We start from the raw sequence: 25689 nt of genomic DNA on the forward strand, positions 1-25689 counted from the left end.
AGGAATGGTGCCGGTTGTTCTTCCCGAGGTGCATCACCTTGCACTTGTCTGTGTTGAAACCTATCCTATTCTCGTCCGCCCACCCTTGTAACCTGTCGAGGTCTGATTGTAGCCTGTTGCATCCTTCCAATGTACCCACGTCCCTCCACATCTTAGTGTCATCAGCAAATTTGAACAGGGTGCTTTTTACCCCCTCATCCAAATCACTGATGAAGATGTTGAACAGTGTGGGCCCGAGGACCGAGCCCTGCGGAACCCCACTGCCCACGTCCTTCCAGGTTGAGAAAGACCCATCCACTACCACCCTCTGGGTGCGGCCCTCCAGCCAGTTGGCGACCCATTTGACTGTGTGGGTGTCTACACCGCAGCCCCCCCAGTTTCTTAATGAGAATGGGGTGAGAGACAGTGTTAAAAGCCTTCCGGAAGTCCAGGAAGATTATATCCACTGCAACCCCTGCGTCTAACGATCTGGTGATCTGATCGTAAAAGTCCACCAGGTTGGTCTGGCAGGACCTTCCACTGATGAACCCATGTTGGTTGCCCCTAAGCATGCAGTCCCCTGCTGGCCCCTCCTGGATGTGTGCCAGCATAATTTTCTCGAACAGCTTGCCTAGGATCGAGGTGAGACTAACCGGCCTGTAGTTTCCCGGGTCCTCCTTCCTCCCTTTTTTGAAGATGGGGACCACGTTGCATTCAGACTTTTACTTTCACTTTCTCCTGGCCAAAGTTTAAGCAGGACAAAGTTTTGTTACCCTATTCCCTTGCATATAATGAGCGTTCCAAGTTGGAGCAGCCTTTTTTTTTTTTTGTGAAAAAGGTGCATGAGAAAATAAAGGAGGGCAGGGTTTAATCTTCGTGAACAACAGGCACAGCAGAGGTTTTACTTGACTTTAGGGAAATCATACTTCCCAAGCTTTTATTTGATATCCTAATTTTTGTCTGTAAGGACTCAAGAGGGAAGATACCATGTTGGAACCCTACCGTCCAGAGCACCCTATAAAGGTCTCATCAGACCCAGAGGAAATAAGCTACAGAATCCTACAAATAGACAAACTAACATTATCTAGAGCCACATCAAGCAGATGTGTGAGGCCTGAATTTCTACAGGCACAATGATGCCAAGGTTAGCCCTGGAAAGACCTCAGTATCAGCACTGAAACCAGTCTCAACTTTTTTAGTGATGTTGGCGTTGAAAAGTCAAGTGTTAAAGGGGTCACTCAAGGAGAAGGTAAAGAGCTCAATATCCTCAGGGACAGGCACAGGAAAGCCTCTGGAGAAGAGTTCTCCAGTCCTTTAATTATCTCAAGGGATAGAGGTAAGCAAGCTGTCCTAGGGGAAAAACATGGATAGCACCAGATCCATCAGAGGTACTGAGCCATCCATTGGCACAGGGACAGCTATGATATTGCCAGAGCTTCCATCACCACTGCCTCTTAAGGTTTACTTCTCACTGGTATTTTGGGGATGCATTTTTCTCATTGCTGAGCAAGGAGTTGTTCGTAGTCTCTGATCTCTGAGTACCAGCCCACCTAGACTTACCTTTTTTCAAACCAACAATTTCCAATCTCTTGGTTGTGGCAACCTTCTTGGGGATATTGTGCATGCCTTCACAGACTATAAAGAGCCAAAGTCCACCATCAGGAAAGGAGTTTCTCTCCCCAGTGACATCCATGGTTAGATCACAGATGATGGACGATTGAGTGGAAGTGGATCTACAGATGTAGAAACATCAATAGTGTGTGTCATTATCAGAGGATCTCTGGATGAAATACTATCCTTAACACTACTACTGACATTGGATGACTTCAGAATTCCCACTGGCATCTCTTTGTGTTCCTAGTTGAAATTCTGAAAAATAAGATTTTGCCCTCGGAGAAGTCCCAGGAGTAATTTGACATAATCAGCTTCTAGTCCTGCCAGGATCATCTTCTCTGTGAATGAATAACCATTAAACAGAGAGCAAAATGAGTTAAGAGGTATCAGGTTCCCATCCCTCCTTTCAACATTTTCATACTTTGGAAGTTTCCCTACTCTGAGCCTCTTAGCTGCATCAGTCAAGTAACAGCAGTTCAGATAAAACAAGTTTGCTGAAGGACACAGACTCATGTTCCTGGGAGAAGGCTTTTTTCCTTAGCCTGGCTACAGCTGTGTGTGGCTAACAGTCATACCCTTCTGGCAAAGTGTGACTGGTTTGTGCTGCGTGTGGCTCCCATGTCTTGACTAGTCCTTTGTTCTGGATCTGGCACACAGGGTGGGTCTGTGGTATCTATCAGCTCCAGTCCCATATGTTGTGTGCAGTGTACACCAGACCAGCTCCATATGCTTCATGCAGCATGTGGGTATGGTCTGAGATTCACAGACAACACTGAAGGCCAGATGATAGGCCTCCACAAGCTGGATCTGGACCACAGGCCAGATCTTTGCCATCTTGGTGTACAGCTTGTTTTACCAGCATGGTTAGGGCATTCTGAAAGAGATGCAAGCAGATATCAAGGGACTGATGTTTGAGGTCTTGGAGTTATTTGATGAAGAACTGAGAGAAATAAAGGAGGATCCCACAGTTTTTTCTTCCTGAGCAACATATGCTGTTCCTCTGACACATTAGCAAACTGAGAGGCGGTTGAGAGTCTCATCAGACTCAACCTAAAGAACACCTTCTTTAGAAGCCACATTACCACATTCTACTTTGCATATTGAATAGATGGGTATTTAGGATGCCCAGCCATGATTATTTTCTTGTAATCATAGAGAATGATCATAGAGAAGTAGGGCTGGAAGGGCCCTCCAGAGGTCACTTAGTCCAGCCCTGTGCCTGACGCAGGATTGTCCCTATCCAAACCATCCTATACAATCCATGATCTAAACTCTATGTAAAACTACAGCCAACCTGATGCAACATGGACATAACACCCTAATCTGCCACAGGTAAAGCAGGGGAATCATGGCAGCCAATGTGCTGCTTCTATAAAGGTTGTCAGTATATGCTTAAGAGATCCCAGGTAGAGGGTTACACCTCCCACTACAGAGGAAGGCAAAAACCCCCACAGTCTGTACCAATCTGGATGTTGGGTAAAAAGTCCTTTCTGACCTCAAATATGTCAGTTGGTTTGACCCCAAGTGGAGGGGCAAGATCCTCTAGCCAGGAACCACTTGGCTTTCATTCCAAAAGGGTCACTGGCACACCCCAGTCAAAATCCCCAGCCTTGGCTGTAGCCAACACCCAGTGCCTCTGAGGGAGGCTTAAAAACACCTGGACACACATGGCAGAAAGGGGCAGTGGGGGCAACCAGCAACGCCTAGCAGTATGGGAAATATCTATAGTAGAACATAGGCATGGCTAGACTGGCCTCTTCTTGAACACCTCAAGTGATGGAAAGGCCACAACTTCCCTAGGCTGTCTTTCTGCTTCCTCACTGTTCTAACAGTGAAGCTTTTTCTGACATCCAAACCTCCTCTGCTGCAACTTGAAGCCATTGATCTGTGTCCTTTCTGCAGCAAGAGTGAAAAGGTGCATGTCCTTTTGATAGGAGTCTTCAAATACTTGAAGGGCTGCCATAATTTCCCCTCTTAAGCACCTTTTTCCATAAACTGAACATGCCTAGCTGCTTCAGCCTCTCCTTGTATGACTTGCTTTCCAAGTCTTTTAGGGTACTTGTTGGCTGCCTCTGAACCCTCTCTAACTTCTCCGTGTCCTTTTTAAAATGTGGAGCCCAGAAATTCACACAGTATTCCTAATGATGCTTAACCAGTGCCAAGGAGAGGTACTATCACCTCCCACATCTTGCATCTACTGCTTCTCTTACCTTATTCACCCCTTTTCCCTGTGGATTCAGGGACCCTTCTCAAAAGCCTATTGCAATGAGAAATGCTTCCTCTGTCTAGGAGCCACAGAGGCAGTTCCTCAGGACCGAAGAGGCTTCTACTCTTGATGTTTCCTAATACTAAAGCAAACAATATTTGTCCTGTTGCAGCCTAAGAAAGTGGAGCAAATGTATATACCATCTAAAGTTTGTGATGGGATCATTTGCTTGAGTCACTCCACCTCTCCTGGCTCAAAACAGTGCCATCTATCTGTGTGCAGAATGCATGGCCACCCCCCCAGCACACAGGAGGTAACTAAGATTTCTCATGGAACCAACCATTGTTAATAGTTTTCTGTCCTTCAGAGTCTGTGGCAGATTCTTAGCAGTAATAGTATTGATGCAGGGAATTCACATGTGTTTGCACCTGGGCAACTGTGATCAGGTTTCCCAGCAGGAAAGCCAAGGTCTTAGATTTCCATCTTTCTCCGTTTCATGTTGAGTTATGAAAAATACTCTTGCGTAATCACAGATAATAGTTCAGAAGAGCATTGATTTGAGACAAATTGGCAACCATGCCTGCCTGCCAGGAAACAGGTTTCTGATCACTTTAGTAAAAAAAAATGTACATACAAGACAGATATTGCAAGTCTTTCAAATGTTATGTATGTCAGTGTGGAAGTATGTATGTGACACAGCTTGCCAGCTTTCATTATGACCCTTAAAACTGTGCCTGAAGTCAGTATGGCTGCTTGCAGATGTTTAAAAAACCAAAACAAAACAACCCCCCCCCCCCCCCCCAAAAAAAAAAAAAAAAAAAAAAGCACTTTACCAGAAGCAGCATTATGTTACCTCAGCCTGGCTCTACAGTATTTTTAGATCAGGGCTTTTTGGTGCTTTTATCTAATAGCTGATTCAATCCGCTATTAGATAAAAGTCCCGCTAAAGCACCTGATCTATACAGACACTTGGCAAGCTGGGTCAAAGTGATGTGATGCCTTTTCTGGGCATCTGCTGCGCTCAGTGTGAGATTGCATAGAGGGTAAAGTAAAGCGCCATTTTGTTTTGTTGTCTCTTTTTTTTTTCCCTTAATGTGTGCAGACAGCCAAAATGTCCCATCAGGGATGCCTCTGCATGGCCTGCCTTGGGTTGAATAGACATACCCACCTGAACAACTAATTATAATTCTGCTTCAAGTCCTGTGATAATTTGGAGACTAGATAAAATGAACATAAAGTAGGGATGCACCAATAAAGATTTTCTTGGGCAATACCGATGGCTGATACCGACCCAACAGCTGATTTACAGGAATGCAGCCCAGCAGCTTGGAGAATAGTGTCCAGCCAGTAAGCCTGTTGGAGGGAAGAGGCATTGTGGGGGCATATTAAGGCCCCCATGGCGAGGGAGGGAGTGGGGCAGGAGCAGGCGCTGCCCAGCTAGGGTGGTGAATGGGCCTCCAGGGCTAGAAGCAGGATGGAGCTACTGGTGGCTTGTCCAGGGGGCACAGGAGGGTGAGGAGGTGGGGAAAGCTCCTGGCTGCTGTGTGCAGCCCCATAGGAGGCATGTGCCACTCAGATTTGTGCATGGAGGGAGGGCAGGCTGCCCACTCTGGGCTCGAGGCCAGGGACTGCGACATCTTCTTCCCAGTGGGCGGGCTGCACTGGGGCTATGCTCAGGGTGGGTGGCAGCAGTGCTAGGAGGGGTGGCTATGGGGTGGGCTAAGGCCATCCTAAAATTCCCTGTAGCCACCCCTATCAGCACCACTGCCTCCTGCCCCAGCCCATCTGCTCCCTGCTGGGAAGAGACTGGTGTAGCTCCTGGTCCCAAGCTTGCAGCGGGCAGCTCGCCCTCATCCTGTGCACAAACCTGGGGGGCACATGCCCCTTATGCCTCCCCTGGGGATGTACATGGTGGTGGGGATCCAGCCCCCCCCGAACAAGCGACCCGCAGCTCCAGGGTCACATTCACCATCCTGACTGGGAGCACTTGCCCCTCCCCCCTCACCACAGGAGCCTCAATCTGCTCTCCCTCCCCCACCCCCGACTGACTGCCGGGTGCTGCATGTGGCATTTATTGGTGACATTATCGGCTACACTGGCCAAAAAAGCCAGTCGCTAATGATGTTTATTTTCCTTTTATTGGTGCCAATCCGACTGATACGTGACCGATATATCAGTAGCGTTTCTGATAGTCCTAGTTCTTACTGTGGAAAATCTGATTATACTAGAAAAGTCAAGTTGTCCACCATAGTCTTCAGCTGGGAGTTTTTTATTGATTTAACTTGCCAATTGCCTGTCAAGAATGGTGGGGGAAGAAGGCTGGGATGGAGTGCTGCCACCTAACACCCCATGCTGCTGCTCTTCTGCGTCTTGCAGGGAGCAGGGTGGAGGAGTGACTCCCCCACCCCCTGGCTGGTCCTCGGTGCTGCTTCATAATCATGGCTTGATGTAATGGGCATCTTAGACCCAGTCCCTGAAGCTCCTGGAAGATTAGGACTTGAGGCCTTGAACTTGATTTGGAGTTCAGTGGGAAACTAATCACCCCCTCTTTGCCAGGAAGCAATCAAGTTCCAGAAGCTGTCCTCATCCACATAGTGACTCCAGTGGCTCTACACCTTTCAGTGGTCAGTAGTGACCTAATAGGTTTCCTGAGAAGACTATAACAACTGGCTATGAATGGTTGCTGTGGAAATTGTGACCTAGGCCCAATTTTCTTTACGGAGGGACTCTGACAGAGTCCTCCATCTTTGTCATAGAGATCAACACAAAGTCTCTGGAAGCCATCTCCAGAGGAGGCATAAGCCCAGGGTCCCTGCTTGACTCCTTCCTCATTTTGTTGTTCTTGGGGACAATTTTAATTTTTCCTGTGGATCGGGGGATTGTGCTGAACACTGTTAAAGATGAGATGAGATCAGAATTGATTATCATGATAATCACATGCTGACCAAAACAATTAGCTTTGTACACCTGCTACAGATATCCAGGCAGTCTGTCTTACTTCTTCTTGCCTAACTGGATGAAGGCAGATCTTTGATTAGATATCTTCACCCAGAGCTGGAGGTGTTGCTTTAGACCTTTTGTTTGTTAACTAGCTGAGCACTCCAATTGACAGACTGCCTATAAATACAGGAAATTCTTATACCAAGTGGAAACCTTCTATCAGAAAGAGATACATCTCAAAAAAGTGGAAGTGGTTCTCAACATGGGCGATTAATAACTTGGCAAAGGCCCAAGATTTGTGCTATATAATGTTTTGAAACATACTACGTTATTAGCTTTTAATTTCCTTAAGGCTTGCATTGCAGTTTTATTGATGTTCTGCTTCTGGGTTTTTTTTGTCATAATCAGAATGATCTAAAATTCCTCAACGGCCTTTCTTATACTTAGCTCCAGTCAAGATATTTAAGTGGAAATCAAGTGTCATGCTCCTTTAGTTTATGAACTCATCATATCACATTTGGATAGTCTCTCTTGTGATCATTATCTCAACATATAGTGTTAGCAACCCTTTTTAGCTGAGCTACTTAATGCACCCTTCCAAGTCATCTAGGAGCCAGCACCACTTCCCTTGGAAGCTGGTTCCAGATCCTGGCCACCCTGACTTTGAAGTAGTGCCTCCTGATGTCTAGCCTAAACCTTCTCTTGATCAACTTGTGGCCATTATTCCTTGTTACTTGGAAGGTGCTTGGGGGAACAGGGTCTTACCTAATCCCCTCTGGTTCCCCGGGTAAGTTTATAGATGGCCACTAGATCCCCTCTCGGCCATCTCTTGCAGAGGCTGAACAGGTTCAGGTCCCTTAGCCTCTCCTCTTAGGGTCTACCCTGCTGCCCCCTGATCATACAGGTGACCCTCAAAAAAGGGAGGAGGGAGGACCCAGGCAACTATAGGCCCATTAGTCTTACTTCAGTCCTGGAGAAGCTCTTTGAGAAAATTATCCAGGAGCACATCTGTGAGGGACCAGCAGGTGGGGGTGATGTTCAAGGGCAACCAGCATGGCTTCATTAGGAGCAGGTCCTGTCAGACCAACCTGATTGCCTTCTATGATCAGGTCACAAAATCACTGGACGTAGGTGTCATGGCAGATGTAGTCTTTCTGGACTTCAGGAAGGCCTTTGACACTGTCTCCCACCCCATTCTCATTAAAAAGCTAGGTGACTGTGGCATTGATGCCTACACAGTCAGATGAGCTACAAATTGGCTAGGGGGCCACACCCAGAGAGTGGTGGTGGATGGGTCATATTTGACCTGGAGGGAGGTGCGCAGTGGAGTACCCTGCACTTGTCAGTATTGAATCCCATCCTATTCACATTTCCCCTCCCCTGTAATCTGTCCAGGTCCAGTTGTATCCTGTCCCTCCCTTCTAGCGTGCCCACCTCGCCCCAAATCTTGGTGTTGTCAGCAAATTTGAACAGGGTGCTATTCACCCCCTGGTCCAAGTCACTAATAAAGAAATTGAACAGCATGGACCCTCCTCTGGACCCTCTCGATGCTCTTTTTTTTGAAAATGGGGACCACGTTGGCCTTCTTCCAGTCTCCTGGCACCTGGCCAGAGCACCACGAGTGCTTGTAAAGCCATGCTAGGGGCCCCGCGATGACCCCTGCCAATTTCCTCAGCACCCTAGGGTGGAGAGCATCTGGACTTGCTCATTTGAACATGTCCAGCCCCTCCAGAAATTCCCTAACTCGGACCTCCCTGACCCTAGGCCTGGCGGAGTCTCTCCCGAGTCCATCCGGAATCCTGGTTGGGGAGAGGTCCCAGTCCCCGCTCAGAAAAATAGAGGCAAAGAATTTGTTAAAAAGGTCTGCTTTTTTCATCTGGTGCAACTACCAGATTGCCAAGCGTATCTTTCAAGGGCCCCACATTGCCTACTGGCTTCTTTTTACTCCCAGCGCCAGCCAGTCTCCTCCATGCCAGCTGCTGCCAATGTGTGCCAAGGGCATGGCTTTAATGGTGGGGTCCAGACGCACCAGACCCTAGCCTCAGGCAAGTAGTGCTGAGGCTTCAGTGGCTGCCTATCTCGCCAAGGACATGGAGCTGCTGGACTGCGACCCCTTGGCCTATTGAGCAGCCCGCAACCAGATGTGGCAGGATCTGGCCGTGGTTGTCCAGCGATACTTGTCCTGTCCACCGATCAGTGTTCTGAGCGTGAGGGTGTTCAGCATTGCTGGGAATGTTGTAACACTTCACCACACCTGCTTGGATCCTGGTTTGGTGGAGCAGCTGGTGTTCCTGAAGGTGAACCTCCCACTGCTGGGGTTCTCCAACCTCTACCTGCAGACAGAGTGAGTGCCACCTTCCTCACTCAGTCCACACCTATTTCTGGTTTGGTTTTTTTGGTTTTTTAAAGCATTTAATGCCTCACCCTCAGAGCTGGAGGCAGCAGTTTAGTTTCTCACCAGCCAGCAGGGGAAAAACATCTCCCTGCTGAGCTCCTGTGCCAGGAAGAACTTGGAGGTGTAAGGGTTGGGGCTATGTGGGGAGGAGGTGTCGCCACATCATCCTGGGCATGACCTAAAACTACACGCTACCAGGGTAGGAAGGCCTGGGTGGGACTGCTAGTGGTGCGGTAGCCCCAGGAAATGCCAGGACCATGAACCTCCCTGGTGAAAGGTGGGTAGGAGCAGGAGGCACCTGATAACCTCTAGCCACTGCATAGTCCTGACTGGGGAAAGCCCAGACCTGTAAGATCTTTGAGAGGCCTGAGGCTTACTGGTTGCAGTGGAGTTGTGAGGGTGAGAACAGAGGCTACCATGCCTGCAGTTTTCATCCTACTGTGCCTTAACACATGTGCAAAGTCACACATCACGAGTTTTTCTTGTCAGCAACTTGAGGTGTAGTTTCCCAGAAACCCCTGCACCTATCTCCTTGAAACCTGGCAGGCTTCATGACCTCAGAAGGGGCTACCATCCCTGCTCTTTTCATTCAAATCTGCCAAAAAATGACAAAGGTATAGGTATTTTAATGATTTCCCCATTATCATATATGGCCCAATCACCAAATCCCTCCAAATCAGCACTGAATCTTCTGAAGCCGATTCAGGACAATGATCCGAATCTCTGAATTGAATCACTGTCCTCTGAATAGGCTGAATCTGAATAGAATACTTCCCTATTCGCACAGGCCTGACTCACGGGTTGAATTTAGTGCCAGTCCCTTCCCAACTCATTGCTTCCTACTCTCCCCCACCTCCAGTCTGGAGTGCTCTCAAGTGCAAAAAGCTCCATTGAGGTCCCCTAAGATTTGGCTGTTAGGTTTGTGTGGATACCTGGATGACATAGTGATATGAACAGATTGTAACTTATATTCATCCCTATTCAGCTAAGCCTAAAGCTCATATTTAAGCGCTCTGCTCCATTAGGGCCAAGAATAACCAAATTAAAGCTCAGTTAAAGGAGGTGTGAAAACAAAATTATTGAACTGTTGTTACATTTTTAAATTGCTGATGCATTTTCATTTTAACAACTTTTTAGGTATATATGGGATTGGAAGCAAAGCTTATACAAAGTATGTATGGAATGGTAAACTGCTGGACATAGTAAAAAATACAATTCATCATGACTGGCTGTTGTTTATTATTCATGGATTCTGTGGGCAGTCGAGTATCCTTTTATTGTCATTAACAACTATTGGTTTAATGCATTTTAGAAGTTCTAGAGTATGAGGCAGCTATCAGGACAAAGGGATGTTGCTTCTCTGAAACTCAGTGTTGTTAAAAACATTTGTATGTGTATTATTTGCTTAATTTTTCATTCATTTTGATAGCTTTTAAAAGCCTCTGAGATTTTAAAAAAGGAAAGAAAAGAAATGTCCATATCTACTAGGAGTACATATGTAAAAGATGAACCAAGATGTTGATACCACAATACCAATTATTGTATTATACGTCTTAAAAGCAGAGCAAAAACAAACAAAACCATACCATATAGGCAGACTGCTATGTTGGCAAGGAGCTGAACTAGGGCTTTAACACCCTGATGAAGAAATCTGGCAACTGCTTGAGAACCAGATGATATTTATCAGGGAGTTCTAAAGGGACAAACATCGTACCACAGTTGAATGGCTGATAGCGTTTACTGTGCAAATCTCTAAAACGCAGAGCTTTCTTGTTTTGTAAGTGGGGTGGGAGAGGTTAAAAGTATTGAGCATTGTCTTAACTCTTATTGGGGTCACTGATAAAATCCCTTATTGACTTATGCGGGAGCAGTGTTAAGCCAACAGCAATTAATTTTGAAAATGCTTTTCTGATTCCAATTTTAAATGTCAGTATATAAATATTGAATACAATATTAGTGGAAAATGCATTTAAAATTCAACCACATTTATACATAAATCAGTAATATAATCCTATATGACACATTTCAATGAGATGCTCCCTTATCTTAGCTCATACAAATCTTGTATGCTATAAAAGGCTTATGCTTTAATCCACCATCTTTATCATGTGCCATTAATACACAAACTTGTTCAGCAGTGAGGAAAGAATAGTGTTACTGATTCTGAACTTGTGTAACATTTGCAAAAAACTTCCTGATTTCTTTGGCCTCCTTCTTTCCACCCCTTGCTTCCCCTTTTTCCCACAGAATTCCATGAGCTATTCTATGGATGTGGCTTGATACACTGAACTTAGTGGGACTTCTTTTACATATATAGCATAAAGGCCTAAATTTTTAGCATTAAACTCTCTCCAACTCTGTTCTTTAAAAAAACACCAATTTGGGAGATGGGAGAGGAGGGAATTTTAATACTATGTCGCCATAAACTGAAATAAATATAAATATATATATATATATATATATATATATATATATATATATATATATATTTTTACATTGTATTAGAGCTTCAGGAACTTCATACAACTGAAGCAGTGCAGGAAAGCCTTGACAAATCATTTCACAATTTTGAATTTTTTTCTTTTGAACTATTCTTATGTCTGGCCTACATATTTTGAGGAGCTATGATAGAGAACTATGCAGCACATATTAAGTTGATTTGCACCTACATGCTCCTGTGTCCTGGGTCTGATGAGTGTATCTCTCTTTCAAGGCAAAAATCAGAGCAGTTTTTGGGTTGCTTTAGCTTGTACTGTCTGCTTGTGGCTTCTGCTGCAAAAACAAAGGTAGCTAGGAATTTGTACATTACAGGGTGTGCTGGACAAGCACACTATGCTGTGGTGTAGGTGACTTCTTTGTAACCTATATAATTTCTAGTTGACTGTCTGCCATAAGGGGGTCCCATCCTGTCTTCTCCTTGTCCTTCCCTCTTCCCTCCCCATAATTGGTTATGCCATCTTAATGGCCAGACTATGCTAGGATTGCAGCACAAGCCCTTACACTAGGGTTTGGTCCCACTGCATTTTTTTCTTGTGAATATTAAAACACTAAAGATTTCCCCATGGACATGTTGCCTTCAAGAAAAAGTTAATTTAAGGTCAAGTTTGACAAATAGATGAGTCTTACTTGTGTGATCAAGGGTAATTTTAAAAAGTTATTACTGTTATTGGGTAAGTAATAAACTGAAGTCAAACCACAACTGCTTCTGTAATGATTTTCAGTGCCTTTTAACCCTTCTTGTTACATAGACAGTTGTGTGTTTAAATGTTTTTCCAGGATAAATAATTGGAAGATGGCCTGTATATCTGATTTGGAAAGAGGAATTCCTGAGTTCTAAACCCCATGCTGATAACGGGCTTGCCTTCTATGGCCTCAGATAAGATGAATTTTCTTTGGAGTTCCCTTCCCCGCCCCCCGTATTAATCAGGATTAAAATGAGTGATAGGGAAGTGGCACTTGTAATAATAATGCATGTAAACCTTAACTTTATTGCCAAGAACTTTTAATCTATGGTCGCCCAGTGTATGTCACTCTGATAGCCAGAAGATCAAGCAAATTTGCTGGAACACGTTTTCTGAAAAGAGGAGCAAACAGTGAGGTAAAGTAAATTGCCTTCAGTTTTTACATTGTTTTGTTAGAGCACATGAAGCCCTGCCTCACCTGACTTTAAACTTCTGGTTACTTATTTTTATTATATAAATATCACATCCATCTTATGAACTTCAAGGGGCAGGTGTTGTAAACTAGAAAGGATAAAGTAACCATAAGAAAGAGAATCTGCAGCAAAAAAGTTCTGTTTTAACACTTATAGTGAGACAAACACTGTGAGGCAAATGTTTATAAGGTAGAAAAGAAAATTCTGAGTTGGAAGTAGCAGTAGTAAAGGGGATTCATTTATGTTATAGTTACATTACAGATATTCACAATGTCACAACAGACATGTTTTAAGTTTTATGCATTTTTTTCACAGGTTTATAAAGCTAGAACAATGTGGGGGGAAGCTATATTGTAAAAAAAATTCAGTTTGTTCAAAAATAACTGATATGCAGCATTTAGGGCCAAAAATGCAGTGAGATTTAGTGGCATATGCATCATTATGATCACGTGAGATGCTACTGACATGTTTTAGAATTGGTGTGGGTGTGAGGATTCACATTAGTACATCATGTTGCAGCCATACGTAGGAAAACCAACTACTCCATGTAGATATGCTGATAGAACTGATGGAAGGCAAACTCTGGGCTAAAAATTCATCATCTTAGGACTACTATTACTCACTAATATATATTTTGCTTGTATCAAATAAAGTTAGTTGCTCTCAGGCCCAGCAGTTATGAACTGATTCCTCTTTGCTCCATCGTAGGGCTGTGCAAAGCTTCGGTCGCTGATTCAGTTTGGATAGATTCAATGATTCGGTCATAGACACAGCTTTAAATGTTTTTTTCTATCTACCTCAATGTACCAGGTGCCTCGTGAATGCTGAGATGGTGGAGCTAATGGAGAGTCCCATGGGAATGCAGGGGTCTCTCCAGCCTGCTTCTTGTGCTTCTGGATCTGCTGGGGAGTATGTAGGGGACCCCTACCCTCCAACTCAGTGACTGGTGCCTCCTGGGTCTGGGGGAGCACCTGGGGCCCCCCTGCAACCAATTGCTGAGCCGGAGGGGCACAGGGGACGTCCCCTGCACACTCAGTGGCAGACCTGGAAGTGGACCCGAAGTTCTTTCGGTCCACTTCTGGGTCTGCCCCCAAGCACACGGGGACCCCCTCACGCTCCAGTGGGACACTCCATCTGCCCCACCATTGCAGCATTCATGAGCATACCTAAAGGTATGTAGAAAAAAAATTTAAAGCTGTGTCTGTGGTCGAATCGCTGATTCTCCAAATCAGCATCGAATTGTCAAATTCGGATTTGGGTGAATTGAATTGGGATAGTGATCCGAATCGAATACGGCCAGTTTTGCACACCCCTACTCCATACTTAGTTAGCCAGCAGATCAGCATTTTGGACAAGTCTTATTTTTTGACGCTAAGGAAATAAACAAGCATACACTTGTAGCGGCTTTAAAAGGGGAATGGACAAGCTGCTCAGAAGGCAGAGCAGCTGTTATGCTGTGATTGTAAACATGTCTAATTTGACCAAGGATTGATAGTCCCATTTTTTACTTTGCACCAGTTTTAATCAGTAGAGTTCTGTGCACACATCACCCTTCCAAGAGGCACTGCTGCTCCTTTACCTGCAGCCGGCCAGTGAAAGGACACAGCCTGATAGGCTTGTCCGTGGGATGAACCGCAGTAACCATATAGACATACAGCAGGATATCCCAAGGAAAAGTATTAGTATGCGTTATTTGGTATACTTCAGAGGAATATGAACTAAGATAATAGGTGTGTATACAATCCCAGGACAAAAGGCTTTATCCTGAAACAAATGCAACATCTCTTTGTAGCCTGTAACTGTTACATGTGCATAAGGCTGTAGCATTACCAATGGGCTAAATTCCCCCAACTTTGATCCTGGATGAAGTAGGGTTAAAGTTGGAGTGGTTTTGCTTGACTTGTATTACTATAGGCTTATGCACATGTAAGAGTTGCAGGAAGATAGAAGCTTTACAGTAGGAGTGTCCAACCTTTTTCAGTGTTGTATCATGAACTTTTTATCACCCAGTGGGCCAGCAAGAGTGGGTGCTCGCGTGGCCTGTCCAGTCCGGCTGCAGCCTGGGGGCGCAGGGGTCAAGGGGTGCCGCCTGACCCCGCCATGTCCTCCCTGCCACCTGGGCGGCCTTGAGGATGCTTCCACACCTTTTCACCTGGGCTCAGCAGCCAGGGGGACATGTGGGGACTCTACAGTGGGGTGCGGGATGTGCAAGGACACCCCCTTGCTCCCTCTCCCCTGGGGCAGCCCGAGCCCAAGTGGCAGGGGTCCTTCCCTCCCTGGGGCCCACAACTTACCACCCCCAGTGCGATGTCTGTGGGCGCGGGGGGATGCGGGGAGGTGGGAGTGGTGCCGGCTTCCTGCCCTGACAGCTACGGCAGCCACAGTAACAGCATCTCCTGCGGGCCCAGCCGCAACATCCATCTGTGCCAGCATCCGTGCCCCCTGTGCCTGCCTGCCCGCTCACTGCACTGTGACCTGCTCCAACCCACGTGTCCGGTGGGGACCAGTGCAGGGCGGGGCCAGCATGCAAATGAGAAAGGGAGGGGTGGGGTGAGGAAGGGACATAGTGAAATGAGGGGGGAGGGGAGGAGCTGCACTGCTTCGGCAATGTCAAGCTGACACGGTGCGTGTGGAAACCGTGTCCCTTCCTCAGCCCTTCAGCAGCCATTAGGAAGCTGCTGCGGGTCTGGGGGAGGGACAAGGGGTTGCTGTCACAGCACCGTAGGCCACAGAAAATGGCTTGGCAGGCCACATGGCAGCCCACGGACCATATGTTGGACAAACCTGCTTTATACTTAAATTAACAGCAGCAGCTCCCCTTCCTTTTTTGAAGCTGCTACAAGTGTATGTTTGTTGATGTCCTTGGAACCACTTCTTATACTGGCCCTGTGTTTTAAGTTAGATACTACTATAGCTAGATTTTGGAAGGTCTCGAATATTTTGTGGCTGGTAGCATTATGAAGGATAGTACTGTATACTGTTCTAGGTCTAATCAAAGGCGAGTCGCTTCTAGTGCAGAATTCTTTGGCTTTTATGACTTGACATTTGCCATTATACTTCCATCTTTCACAATTATCATTTCCATTTTAGGTTATGCAGCTCTGAAATGTAAGGTAAAATGCCTGCTACTTCTGTTTATTATTTGTTTCAGGGAGATGTCGCTAATGAAGTAGAAACTGAACAAATACTTTATGATGCTTCAGTGATGTCATTTTCTGCAGGGAGCTATTCTTCTTATGTTCAGGTTCGAGGATCAGTACCTCTCTACTGGTCTCAAGATATTTCAACTATGATGCCTAAGCCACCAATTACATGTAGGTGAAATACGTTCTTCATGGTAGCCTATGGTTAGCAGTGTGTTCTAATAGAATGTACCAGCGAGAAAAGGTGAAGGAACAAGCATGAAGAAATTGTGTCCCTGTTTCTGTTCTTTGTGAAACGAGTTAAAGGTTGATTAGCAATTCTTTATAATAAATATGTTGTATAAAATGACTCTTGGATGAAACTGGATCATAAGTAAAGGGGCTTTAGAGCTTCTTTATGTTTAAGTTTGTATTCACAATTTTTTTTGTGAATATAGTACCCTAATATAGTGCTGCTTTGAACTGAAGATGGCAATAATCTTTGTGTTTGTTATCTTGTAATTGAGTGGTTGCTTATGCCTATGTCTCCCTTGAGAGAATGTTTTGGATGAAATCCTGATTCCATTAAACTCAGTGAAAAAACTCCCATTAACTGTAACCATCTGACTTCAGTGGAACTATATGCCTGTTCAGAGTTAATTGTGCATAACCTTTTACTTGTTTGAGGTTTGAATTTGTTAATCAGAAACTGACCCCAGTTAAGTTCGCTCAGACATTTAAAACAATAAAGCAAACAAAAAAACAACAGTTTTTTTTAAAGGAATAGAATCTTCATTTAACATTTAAATGCAAATGTACACCTTTGCAAATACCATAGTGCATTTCTGAAACTCAGCTGAGTGACAAAATATATTATCTGGAATCTCACATGGCAGAAATCCCTTTTTCTTACAGCCCAAAACTTTCCTTGTAAACATCTCCATTAACAATGCCAGCATAAGCAGTCGTGACATCTTCCTTTTTTTGTTCTTGTTTTTAGTGTATGTGGAGGAAACTTTTTGCTTTTATCCTTTTTTATTTCTTTAAGTAAGAGAGGTATATGCCTGTTATAGTTTGCATTCAGCATCTGTATTGTATATTTTCTTTACTATTATTAGAGAATTAAAAATGTTTGGTAAAGAATATTTTAAAAGAAATAGGCTTTCTGAGTTTGAAAATCCTTGATGCTCTTTTTAAATATATTTACTTTGTTCCAGTGGACCAAGCAGATCCATTTGCACATGTTGCTGCACTTCACTTCGATCAAATGCTTCAGAGATTTGGCTCTCCCATTATCATTTTGAATCTTGTAAAGGTACAGTATTGTGTAGTTTTAATTTGGTGTGATGCAAATAGCCACAAATAACTCATGGTTTTTAATAGGGGTGTACCAACAAAGGTTTTTTGGGCCAGTACCGATGGCCAATTTTTTTGGAGCTCATGAGTTGGAGTTATTTTGACTTAGAAATCCTAAGTCTTACGATGTTTTTGCAACAGCTGGAATTACTGTATGTGCTACTTGGTAACTTTTGTGACGGTTTGAACTATAAACATGATATATTTTGACAAAAATAAAGTTGTGAAACAATAAAATGAAATATTAAACCTATATCAAAGTTAACTAACTATACAATAATGATTTTCCTTCATAAGAAATAAATGCAAATTAAGTGTATAGCTATTATTGATGATTTGTTGTAAATTGTTATATCTTTGGATTTGTATAAAAATCCTTTTTATATTTTTCAGTCAGTAGATACTTCATAGTGGTTTATATAAGAACCATTTTATGTCATTTCATTTTTTTCTTCATTAATGAATTACTTTCTCATTAGTATGATTCATGATCTGTGAAGCTTTGATTCAGACTTCAGATTTCTTTTTAATCCTCTCCATTATTCTTCCAGTACATTAAGCTGTAGGAATGTATTCATTTTAGAAAAAGCCTTTCATATGCATGGGAGAACTTTTTCTGATGGGGGGAAAAAAAACCTAAAAAGATGCAGTACTTTGGCAGTCTGTAAGCTGAAGCTGTAAATAGCAAAGCCTATTATTTTCTTTTGCTAAAAGCTCTCTTATTTAGGAGTGCTTTTAAGGATCAGCACACGAGGCTGGTGTAAACAACTTCAGATAGTATTTGTTGACCAAAAAAAATGATTTTCTGTTATTTATAGATTTAGTTCTCAAAGGCCATCACTTGAATGAGAATCTGGGCATGTGACCGACACATGAATCATTTTGTGCTTTTATTCAGAGGGCTTTAGTAGTGTGCCTGAAAATGTGTGTCTCTGTAGGTGCTTAAAGCTAGGATTCTAAAATTAACGCTCTTTGACCACTTATATATTTTGGGGGAAAACGTATCGCCCTTTACATGTGAACATTGAGGCAGCACCTAGACAAACACTGAACACTTCTATCTCCGAATATTAATATTCTTTGCAGAACTCTTAAAGGACAATAAATTTATAAATGAATCTTCTTTTTTTTTTTCTCTGTAACTAAGAAATGATTAGTAATTAGTAACAGATGCATGTGCTTTTGCTCAGATTTATTTATATAAATGCAATTGCACCCTTTTAAATTGTTTCTTAAATCACAGGGTGAGACTAGCATCTAATTTGAATTAATTTAGGGAAAATGTTAGTTTATAAGTAAGAAGTAAATATACCTTCTGTACAGAGAAACTGTCAACATAAATTTAATTTTTAACTCTTAAAATAATTATTTTCATCCTTCGGAGGAGACTAGAAAGATCAGTGCTCTTTTTTTCATGTCCTCTCTCTGCCATTTCCTGTTAAAGATCTCTTTCTTGTCCTTATTTGTCCATATAAGCCCCAGGAGGGGTAGTTAACCCTGTACACATTGTATACATTCCAGAGAGAGGTAGTTAGCTGTGTTAGTCTGAAATCAGACAGAAGGTAGAGTAGATTTGCATATTAAAGACTAACTAAATCAGAGATGCATAAACATTTGTAAGCAATAGCTTATTTCAACAAATGCTGAAAAGGGACTGCAGGGAAGCCGCTTCTAAATATGAAGCAGTGATTAGAATACAATAGGTAGAAAAGGGGGCGGGAAGGGGGGGGACACTGCTGGGAGAGGCAAAGTGGATAGAGGAGAAAAACAAAGTAGTTAGCCTATTGAGGGATGTAAGAGTTGTAAGAGCAAATCCAGGTAATGGGATAAGAATATGAAGTATTATTATGAGGTAGCTGTAGTGCTCAGTTGGTTTCTGATATTTATAATGTGGTGGTGATATAGCCATTACAAACTTTCACAGTGGTTTCTAAGAAATGACTTTACTGAATATTCCAGGCTCAGTTTGATGAAGTGGTAGAAGTTGTTAAAGTCCCAGTGGAATTTCTCTAACAGTTTCTTCCCATATGTCCATATGATGATGATGTCATCAGTATACCTATATGATGATGATGATGATTTCATAGATTTTATAGATGTTAGGGCTGGAAGGGACCTTGGAAGATCATCGAGTCCAGCCCCCTGCCCATAGGGCAGGAAGTCAGCTGGGGTCATAGGATCCCAGCAAGATAAGCATCCAATTGGCTCCTGAAGGTGTTCAATGTAGGTGCTTGAGCCACCTCCGATGTCAGGCTGTACCAGACCTTGGGGGTTCGGACAGTAAAGAAATACTTACTTATGTCCAGCCTGAAACAGTCTCACAGTAGTTTATGACCATTTGACCTCGTCATCCCTTGGGGCACTCTGTTGAACAAAAACGTTCCCCCAGATCCTGGTGGTCACCCCGATAAACTTATAGGTGGCCATCAGATCACCCCTGAGCCTGCGCTTTTCTAGGCTAAAGAGCCTCATGGCTCTCAGCCTGTTGTCGTAAGGTCTGTTTTCCTGAACTCTGATCATGCGCGTGGCTCTCCTCTGGACTCTCTCAAGCTTCTCCACATCTTTTTTGAATTGTGCAGCCCAAAACTGGACGCAGTACTCCAGCCGTACTGCAGCTGTGGCCTCACCAAGGCCGAGTACAAGACGAGAATGATGTCCCGGAATTTGCTGGAGAAGCATCTATGCATGCAAGCCAGCGTTTTGGTTGCTTTACTAGATGCAGCATTGCATTGCAGGCTCATGTTCATCTTGTGGTCAATGATGACCCCCAAGTCTCTTTCTTTCGCAGTGCTAGCCAGCATAGCACTGCTGAGCCTATAAGGATGCTGCAGGATTTTCTTCCAAAGGTGGAGAACCTTGCATTTTTCTGATGTTAAACACCATCTGCCCATTTGCTGAGCCTGTCCAAGTCAGCCTGGATCACCCACCTGTCTTCTGGCGTGGATGCTTTTCCCCAAAGTTTGGTGTCATCGGCGAACTTGGCCAATCCGCTTCTGACTCCAGTGTCCGCATCATTAATGAAGATGTTGAACAATATAGATCCAAGGACAGAGGACCCCACTGGTCGCAGGACACCATGATGATTGACTTCCATCAATTACTACCCTCTGGGTCTGACCACGGAGCCAATTTTCCAGCCAGCGGATCATGGTGGACCCAAGGCCACAATTGGCCAGTTTTGCCAAGAGGTGATCATGGGATACCCGATCAAAGGCTTTTTTGAAGTCAAGATATATGACATCAATCTCTTTTTCCTTGTCCGGGTGATAGGTCACCTGGTCATAAAAGGAAATGAGATTGGTTAAGCAAGAGCTCCCCTCAACAAACCTGTGCTGGCTATCCCTTAGGATGTTGGCGTCTGTCAGTCCATTAAGGATGGCCTGTTTAATAAACTTTTCTAAGACCTTCCCTGAGATAGAAGTCAGGCTGATGGGCCTATAGTTAGCTGGATCTGCTTTCCTCCCTTTCTTGAAGATAGGCACCACATTGGCCTTCTTCCAGTCCTCGGGCACTACACCAGAGTGCCAGGAGTTTTCAAAGATCCGTGCCAGAGGCTGGGCTATGATGCTCGCCAGCTCCTTGAGTACTCTGGGGTGTAGATTGTCAGGGCCAGCTGACTTGAAGGTATCCAACTTCTTAAGGTGTTCCTTCATGAGGTCAGCATTGATGGAGGCAGGGGATCTCTCTTACCCAGACCTCCCTGTCCCATGGGTATCCCATGGGACTGATGAAAGACCCAGGCAAAGTACCCATTTAATAGTTTGGTTTTTTCCTGGGCGTCAGTTGTCAGTTGCCCCATCTGGTTCAGCAGGGGTCCAATGTTGCCCTTGCTTTTCCTCCGGCTCCTGCAGCTGCCCTCTCATCCCTCTCGTGTATCTAAGGTACGTTGATGATGTCATCAACCTATCTTAGATATGCGAGAGGGATGAGAGGGCAGCTGCAGATGAAGCAAGCATTTATGAAGTCTGTCATAAAGATATTAACCTCTTTGGGTGTTAGATGTGTCCCTATTCTGCCACGTTTCTGTGTTCTGGCAGCATGAGCAGCATTTGTTGAGAATGATGAAGGCTAGTGGTCCTACATATAGTACTTGGTTTCTATGATACATAAAATGTGCAGATCTCTTTCTGTGTCTTCACTGCCTTTCCAGTATTATTGGATTAGTTCCATAATATTGGATGCCAGTAGTTCCTGCTATGAGTAAAGAGCTACAAAACAATGGCCGTTATTTGTCATTGTCAATACAGTATAATATTTTGAAAAAGAAACTTTCAAAGTGAAACTTTTATATTCCATCTTTGCTTAAAGATGACTTTAGAAAAGCTGACAAATTTTTTAGAAGTTTTTTGAGTCAGAAGGTGCACATTGAGTGAGTGTATTTTTTGCTTACAATTATTCTAACCATGCTCTTTGAATAGTTTTAAAGCAAAAGTGGCTGAAGCTGAAAATTATCTGGCAAAATTATTAATTGAGGAGCATACAATCATAGAAAATTAGGTTTGGAAGGTACCTTAGGAAATCATTTAGTTCAACCCCCTGCTTAAAGCAGGACCATCCCCAATTAGATCATCCCAGCCAAGGCTGTCTAGCTGGGTCTTAAAAACCTAAAGCTGGAGGTTTCACCACCCCTCTGGATAACCTGTTTGAGTGCTTTACTACCCTCTTTGTGAGAGGTTGTTTTTTTTTCTAATATCTAACCTAAACTTCCCTTGCTACAACTTGAAACCATTGCTCCTTGTTCTGTTATCTACCATCACTGAGAACAGTCTAACTCCATCCTCTTTGGAACCACTCTTCAGGTAGTTGAATGTTACTATTATATCCCCTCTGTCTTCTCGTTTCCAAACTAAATAAACCCAGTTCTCTTATGCTGTCCTTATAAGTCAAGTCCCCTAACCATTTTTGTTGCCCTCAACTGGACTCTCTCCAACTTATCCACATCCTTTCTGTAGTGGGGGGCCCAAAACTGCACACAGTACTCCAGATGTGGTCTCACCAGTGCAGAACAGAGGGGAATAATCACATTCTTTGATCTGCTGGCAGTGCTCCTACTGCTGCAGCCCAGTATGCTGTTACACTTCTTGGCAACAAGTGCACACTGTTGGCTTATATCCAGCTTATGATCCACTGCAACTCCCAAGTCCTTTTTCTGCAGAGCTGCTGCTTAGCCAGTTGGTCCCCAGTGTATGGGATTGTGCCATCCTAAGTTCAGGACTTTTCACTTGTCCTTATTGAACCTCATGAGATTTTGTTTGATCCAGTCTTCCAATTTGTCTATGTCTCTCTGAATCCTATCCCTACTCTCCCAGGCATGTGGCTTGAAAAATGTTGCTTTTTATGAAAATCTTTTGAAAACCAATTACTAAGTGAGCACTGTAAAAAAAAATAAATAAATAAACAAAACAAAAAAAACAAAAACAAAATTTTTTACTGAAGTGCAGAGTAACATGCAAACTTATTGAACAGTTTGGGAGTGCCATTCGTGGATGTCATGGATTAACTGTTTTTTCCAGAAAGCTAGAAGCACTCCCACCACAAGGTTCAGCTAAGTCCTCCAGTCTAACTAGCTCTGGAATTGAGAAGACTGAAAGATCTCCTAATAGAAACTTCAAGATCTGAGAAGCACTTTTTCTTTCTTCTCTCTCTCTCTTTCTTCATCCCTTAAATTAGCATAGGAAATTAAATGAAACAACTGAAAGGAAAGAAGAATGAAATTAGTACTGTAAACATCAGACTGCACTTTAAAAAGAGATCCAAAAATAGCCAAGTTGCAGAACAATTGTTAACACATTTCTGTTTCATATGTGCTATGTTTTTTTTTCTGGTTAAATATAGTTTAAATATTTGCAGGACTAAAAAATTTAGTATTATCTTTATAATTTAATTAGTGAATGTCCTGGTTGGTGTTTTTTACCTCTCAATATGAAATAAATAATATAGTCTATTATATATTTACTACAAATATTAAATACATAAATACCTTTCTATATACTTATGCATGATGGTTATCATTTCTTTCTCGCATCTAAAAACATGTAATATTAAAACTAGAGGAGTATGTATATGTAATTTTGTGCATGTCTAAATTATTAATTAAAATATTAATAGTAATTATTTGCCTTTTTGGTAAAGGAACGTGAAAAAAGAAAGCATGAAAGGATTCTCAGTGAAGAACTTGTTGCTGCTGTGACATACCTCAATCAGTTTTTACCTCCAGAACATGCTATTGTGTATATTCCTTGGGATATGGCCAAATACACAAAAAGGTAGGCAATTTTTTTCTCTGCATAGACAATGTCCTCTGTTAATTACAGGAATTTTACTTAAGAGGTATTCAGGATAGGAGGTGTTTCACAGAAGATTTCACATTTCAAAATTTGCCTTTGTCCCAAATCTGAACAAAAATGGAAAATTTGGAAATCGGCCACATAGAAAGATTTATATAAGCCCTTTCTTTTCAGCTTATAAAAAAGTAACATTTTGGTATTCTTTCCATTGCAAGCTGACTGCTTGAGTTCGCTTAAAAAAAATTACTGTAGTAAAAGTTAGCCTTATGGAACATTAAACTGGTGAAGATATTCCTAAATATTGTTTGAATTTCAGTGGAAGTAATCTTTTAAGTAAATATGCCTTAGCATCATTTGAAATCTGTACATTTGCAGTAATTGGAATTCTGAAAGTGACATTGATTATACACAAGTTACTTGAACTTGATTACTTTTTCTTTTGTGATACTGTCAACAAAAATCATCCTTTTTTGCAACCTGACTGTCTTTTCTTCTATAAAACAAGCACAAGTTGAGTGACCCATATTTCTGTGCAGTGACTAGTTTCTGTTAACTCTCAGTTTCTTGGGCACAGTCCCAGGTATGGATTCTGTCTGACTCCTTTCTTATGTAATTGGTCTTTGTAATCTAGTTGCCTAAACCCAGAACCAACAAATCAGTCCTTCTGAACCACTAGCTAAATGCTGCAGGGAAAACCCACTGGCAAACAAGGAACAAAGGCCTTGTAAAGGCATTTCTTAACTTCAGATACTTTAGTGTGGAAATCACTATAGAGTTGCAGACTTAAGAAAAACAGAATTTCCAAGAATCTGATCTTATGACTCCGAGATCAGATTGTCATCCTTAAGCTAGATAGCCAATCCTACTTTTTTGTGTGGTCTTTTTCGTATATCATGTTTGTCTGGTCCCTTGGCTCAGATATGCCATGCTTCAAAAATCTTCCTTGGTTTACCTGTGTGCTTTGATAAGGAGTTCCCCTATCTGCTTCCACATCAGCTTCCTTGCAGACATATGAACAGTCAGTGGCCCTGTGCTTCAGGTAGGAAACGCAGTGTTTTAGTGGAAGAGAGTCTTTTGACATTAATGGCTCTGTCATAATTTCCTGGACACCGTTTTTTGTGGTAGTGTCAAACCCCCACCACAAAATGCTTTTTCTTTCTAACCTACAGAGGAGTGTCACATTGTAGACTGAAGGCTACAAACCAAAATACTACCCATGAAACTAAATGTGTGTTCATAGTTAATTTATCATATCCTTTCTTTGTGGAGTACTTAAAGTTATATGGATGAAAAACAGCACTGTTAAATGCACATAGTATTAAAAAGATTTTTAAAATCCCTCTCTAAGTATGCTAAAGGTTTGTTACTAACAGAAATAAAGAAACGTATTTACAGGTTGTTCATGTCCCTTTATTCTCGTGAACTGTAATAACTGGCAAGAACAGTATTGACATAAAGTTAAGTAGCTAAAAGAACAGTGTGAACTGCAGTCACTTTGTTTGTTTTTCAAGGAATTTCATTTTCCAAAGACTATCCAACTGGTGAAAATTAACAGATATTCTGGGTTTGTTTTTCTTTCTCCAGCAAACTGTGCAATGTCCTGGACAGATTGAATGTGATCGCAGAAAGTGTAGTAAAGAAGACAGGATTCTTTGTGAATCGTCCTGATTCATACTGCAGTACCTTGCGGCCAGATGAAAAGTATGTATGTCAATAAGAAAAAACAATTGAAAAAAACACATATACAGGCAGTCCTCACACTTACGACATAATTGGTTCCTGAAAACCGCATCTTAAGTTGAAACGTTGTAACTCAGAACTCATTTTCCCATAGGAAACAATGTTATAAATGGGGGATTGGTTCCTGAACCAAGGCTCGATACCCTATTTTTACCAAAAAATAACCCCAAATTTTGTAGTCAGTCAGTTATAGATGAGTAATATTAATGTATTTGTACTGTAAGTAGCAATCATATTGATTTGGAAGGACTTCTTTGAGGTGACCTTGCTGGACTTTTTGAAGGGCTCTTGGCTGGAGTGTTCTCAGGTTTTTCTGGAGTCTTGTCTGCTTTCTTAAAGAACGTGTCCAAGGAAATTCTTGAATGTGATTGTAAATTACAAATGTGATTACAAAT

At 42.8% G+C, this 25689-nt stretch overlaps 1 protein-coding gene across 1 annotated transcript in view; it reads left to right on the plus strand.

Annotated features, from left to right (window-relative positions):
* Window positions 1–25689, plus strand: part of FIG4 (FIG4 phosphoinositide 5-phosphatase) — a 132784-nt gene that overhangs the window by 31186 nt on the left and 75909 nt on the right. Inside the window, exons 7-12 of the mRNA XM_090037728.1 lie at window positions 10272–10400; window positions 12632–12732; window positions 15941–16103; window positions 17129–17226; window positions 23400–23533; window positions 25139–25255. Coding sequence (XP_089893854.1) covers window positions 10272–10400; window positions 12632–12732; window positions 15941–16103; window positions 17129–17226; window positions 23400–23533; window positions 25139–25255 — 742 coding nt within the window. The remainder of the gene's footprint in view (window positions 1–10271; window positions 10401–12631; window positions 12733–15940; window positions 16104–17128; window positions 17227–23399; window positions 23534–25138; window positions 25256–25689) is intronic.

This window comes from Crocodylus siamensis, chromosome 1 (genome assembly GCF_052110815.1).
Source record: "Crocodylus siamensis isolate JL-2025a chromosome 1, ASM5211081v1, whole genome shotgun sequence".
Lineage (NCBI taxonomy): Eukaryota > Metazoa > Chordata > Crocodylia > Crocodylidae > Crocodylus > Crocodylus siamensis.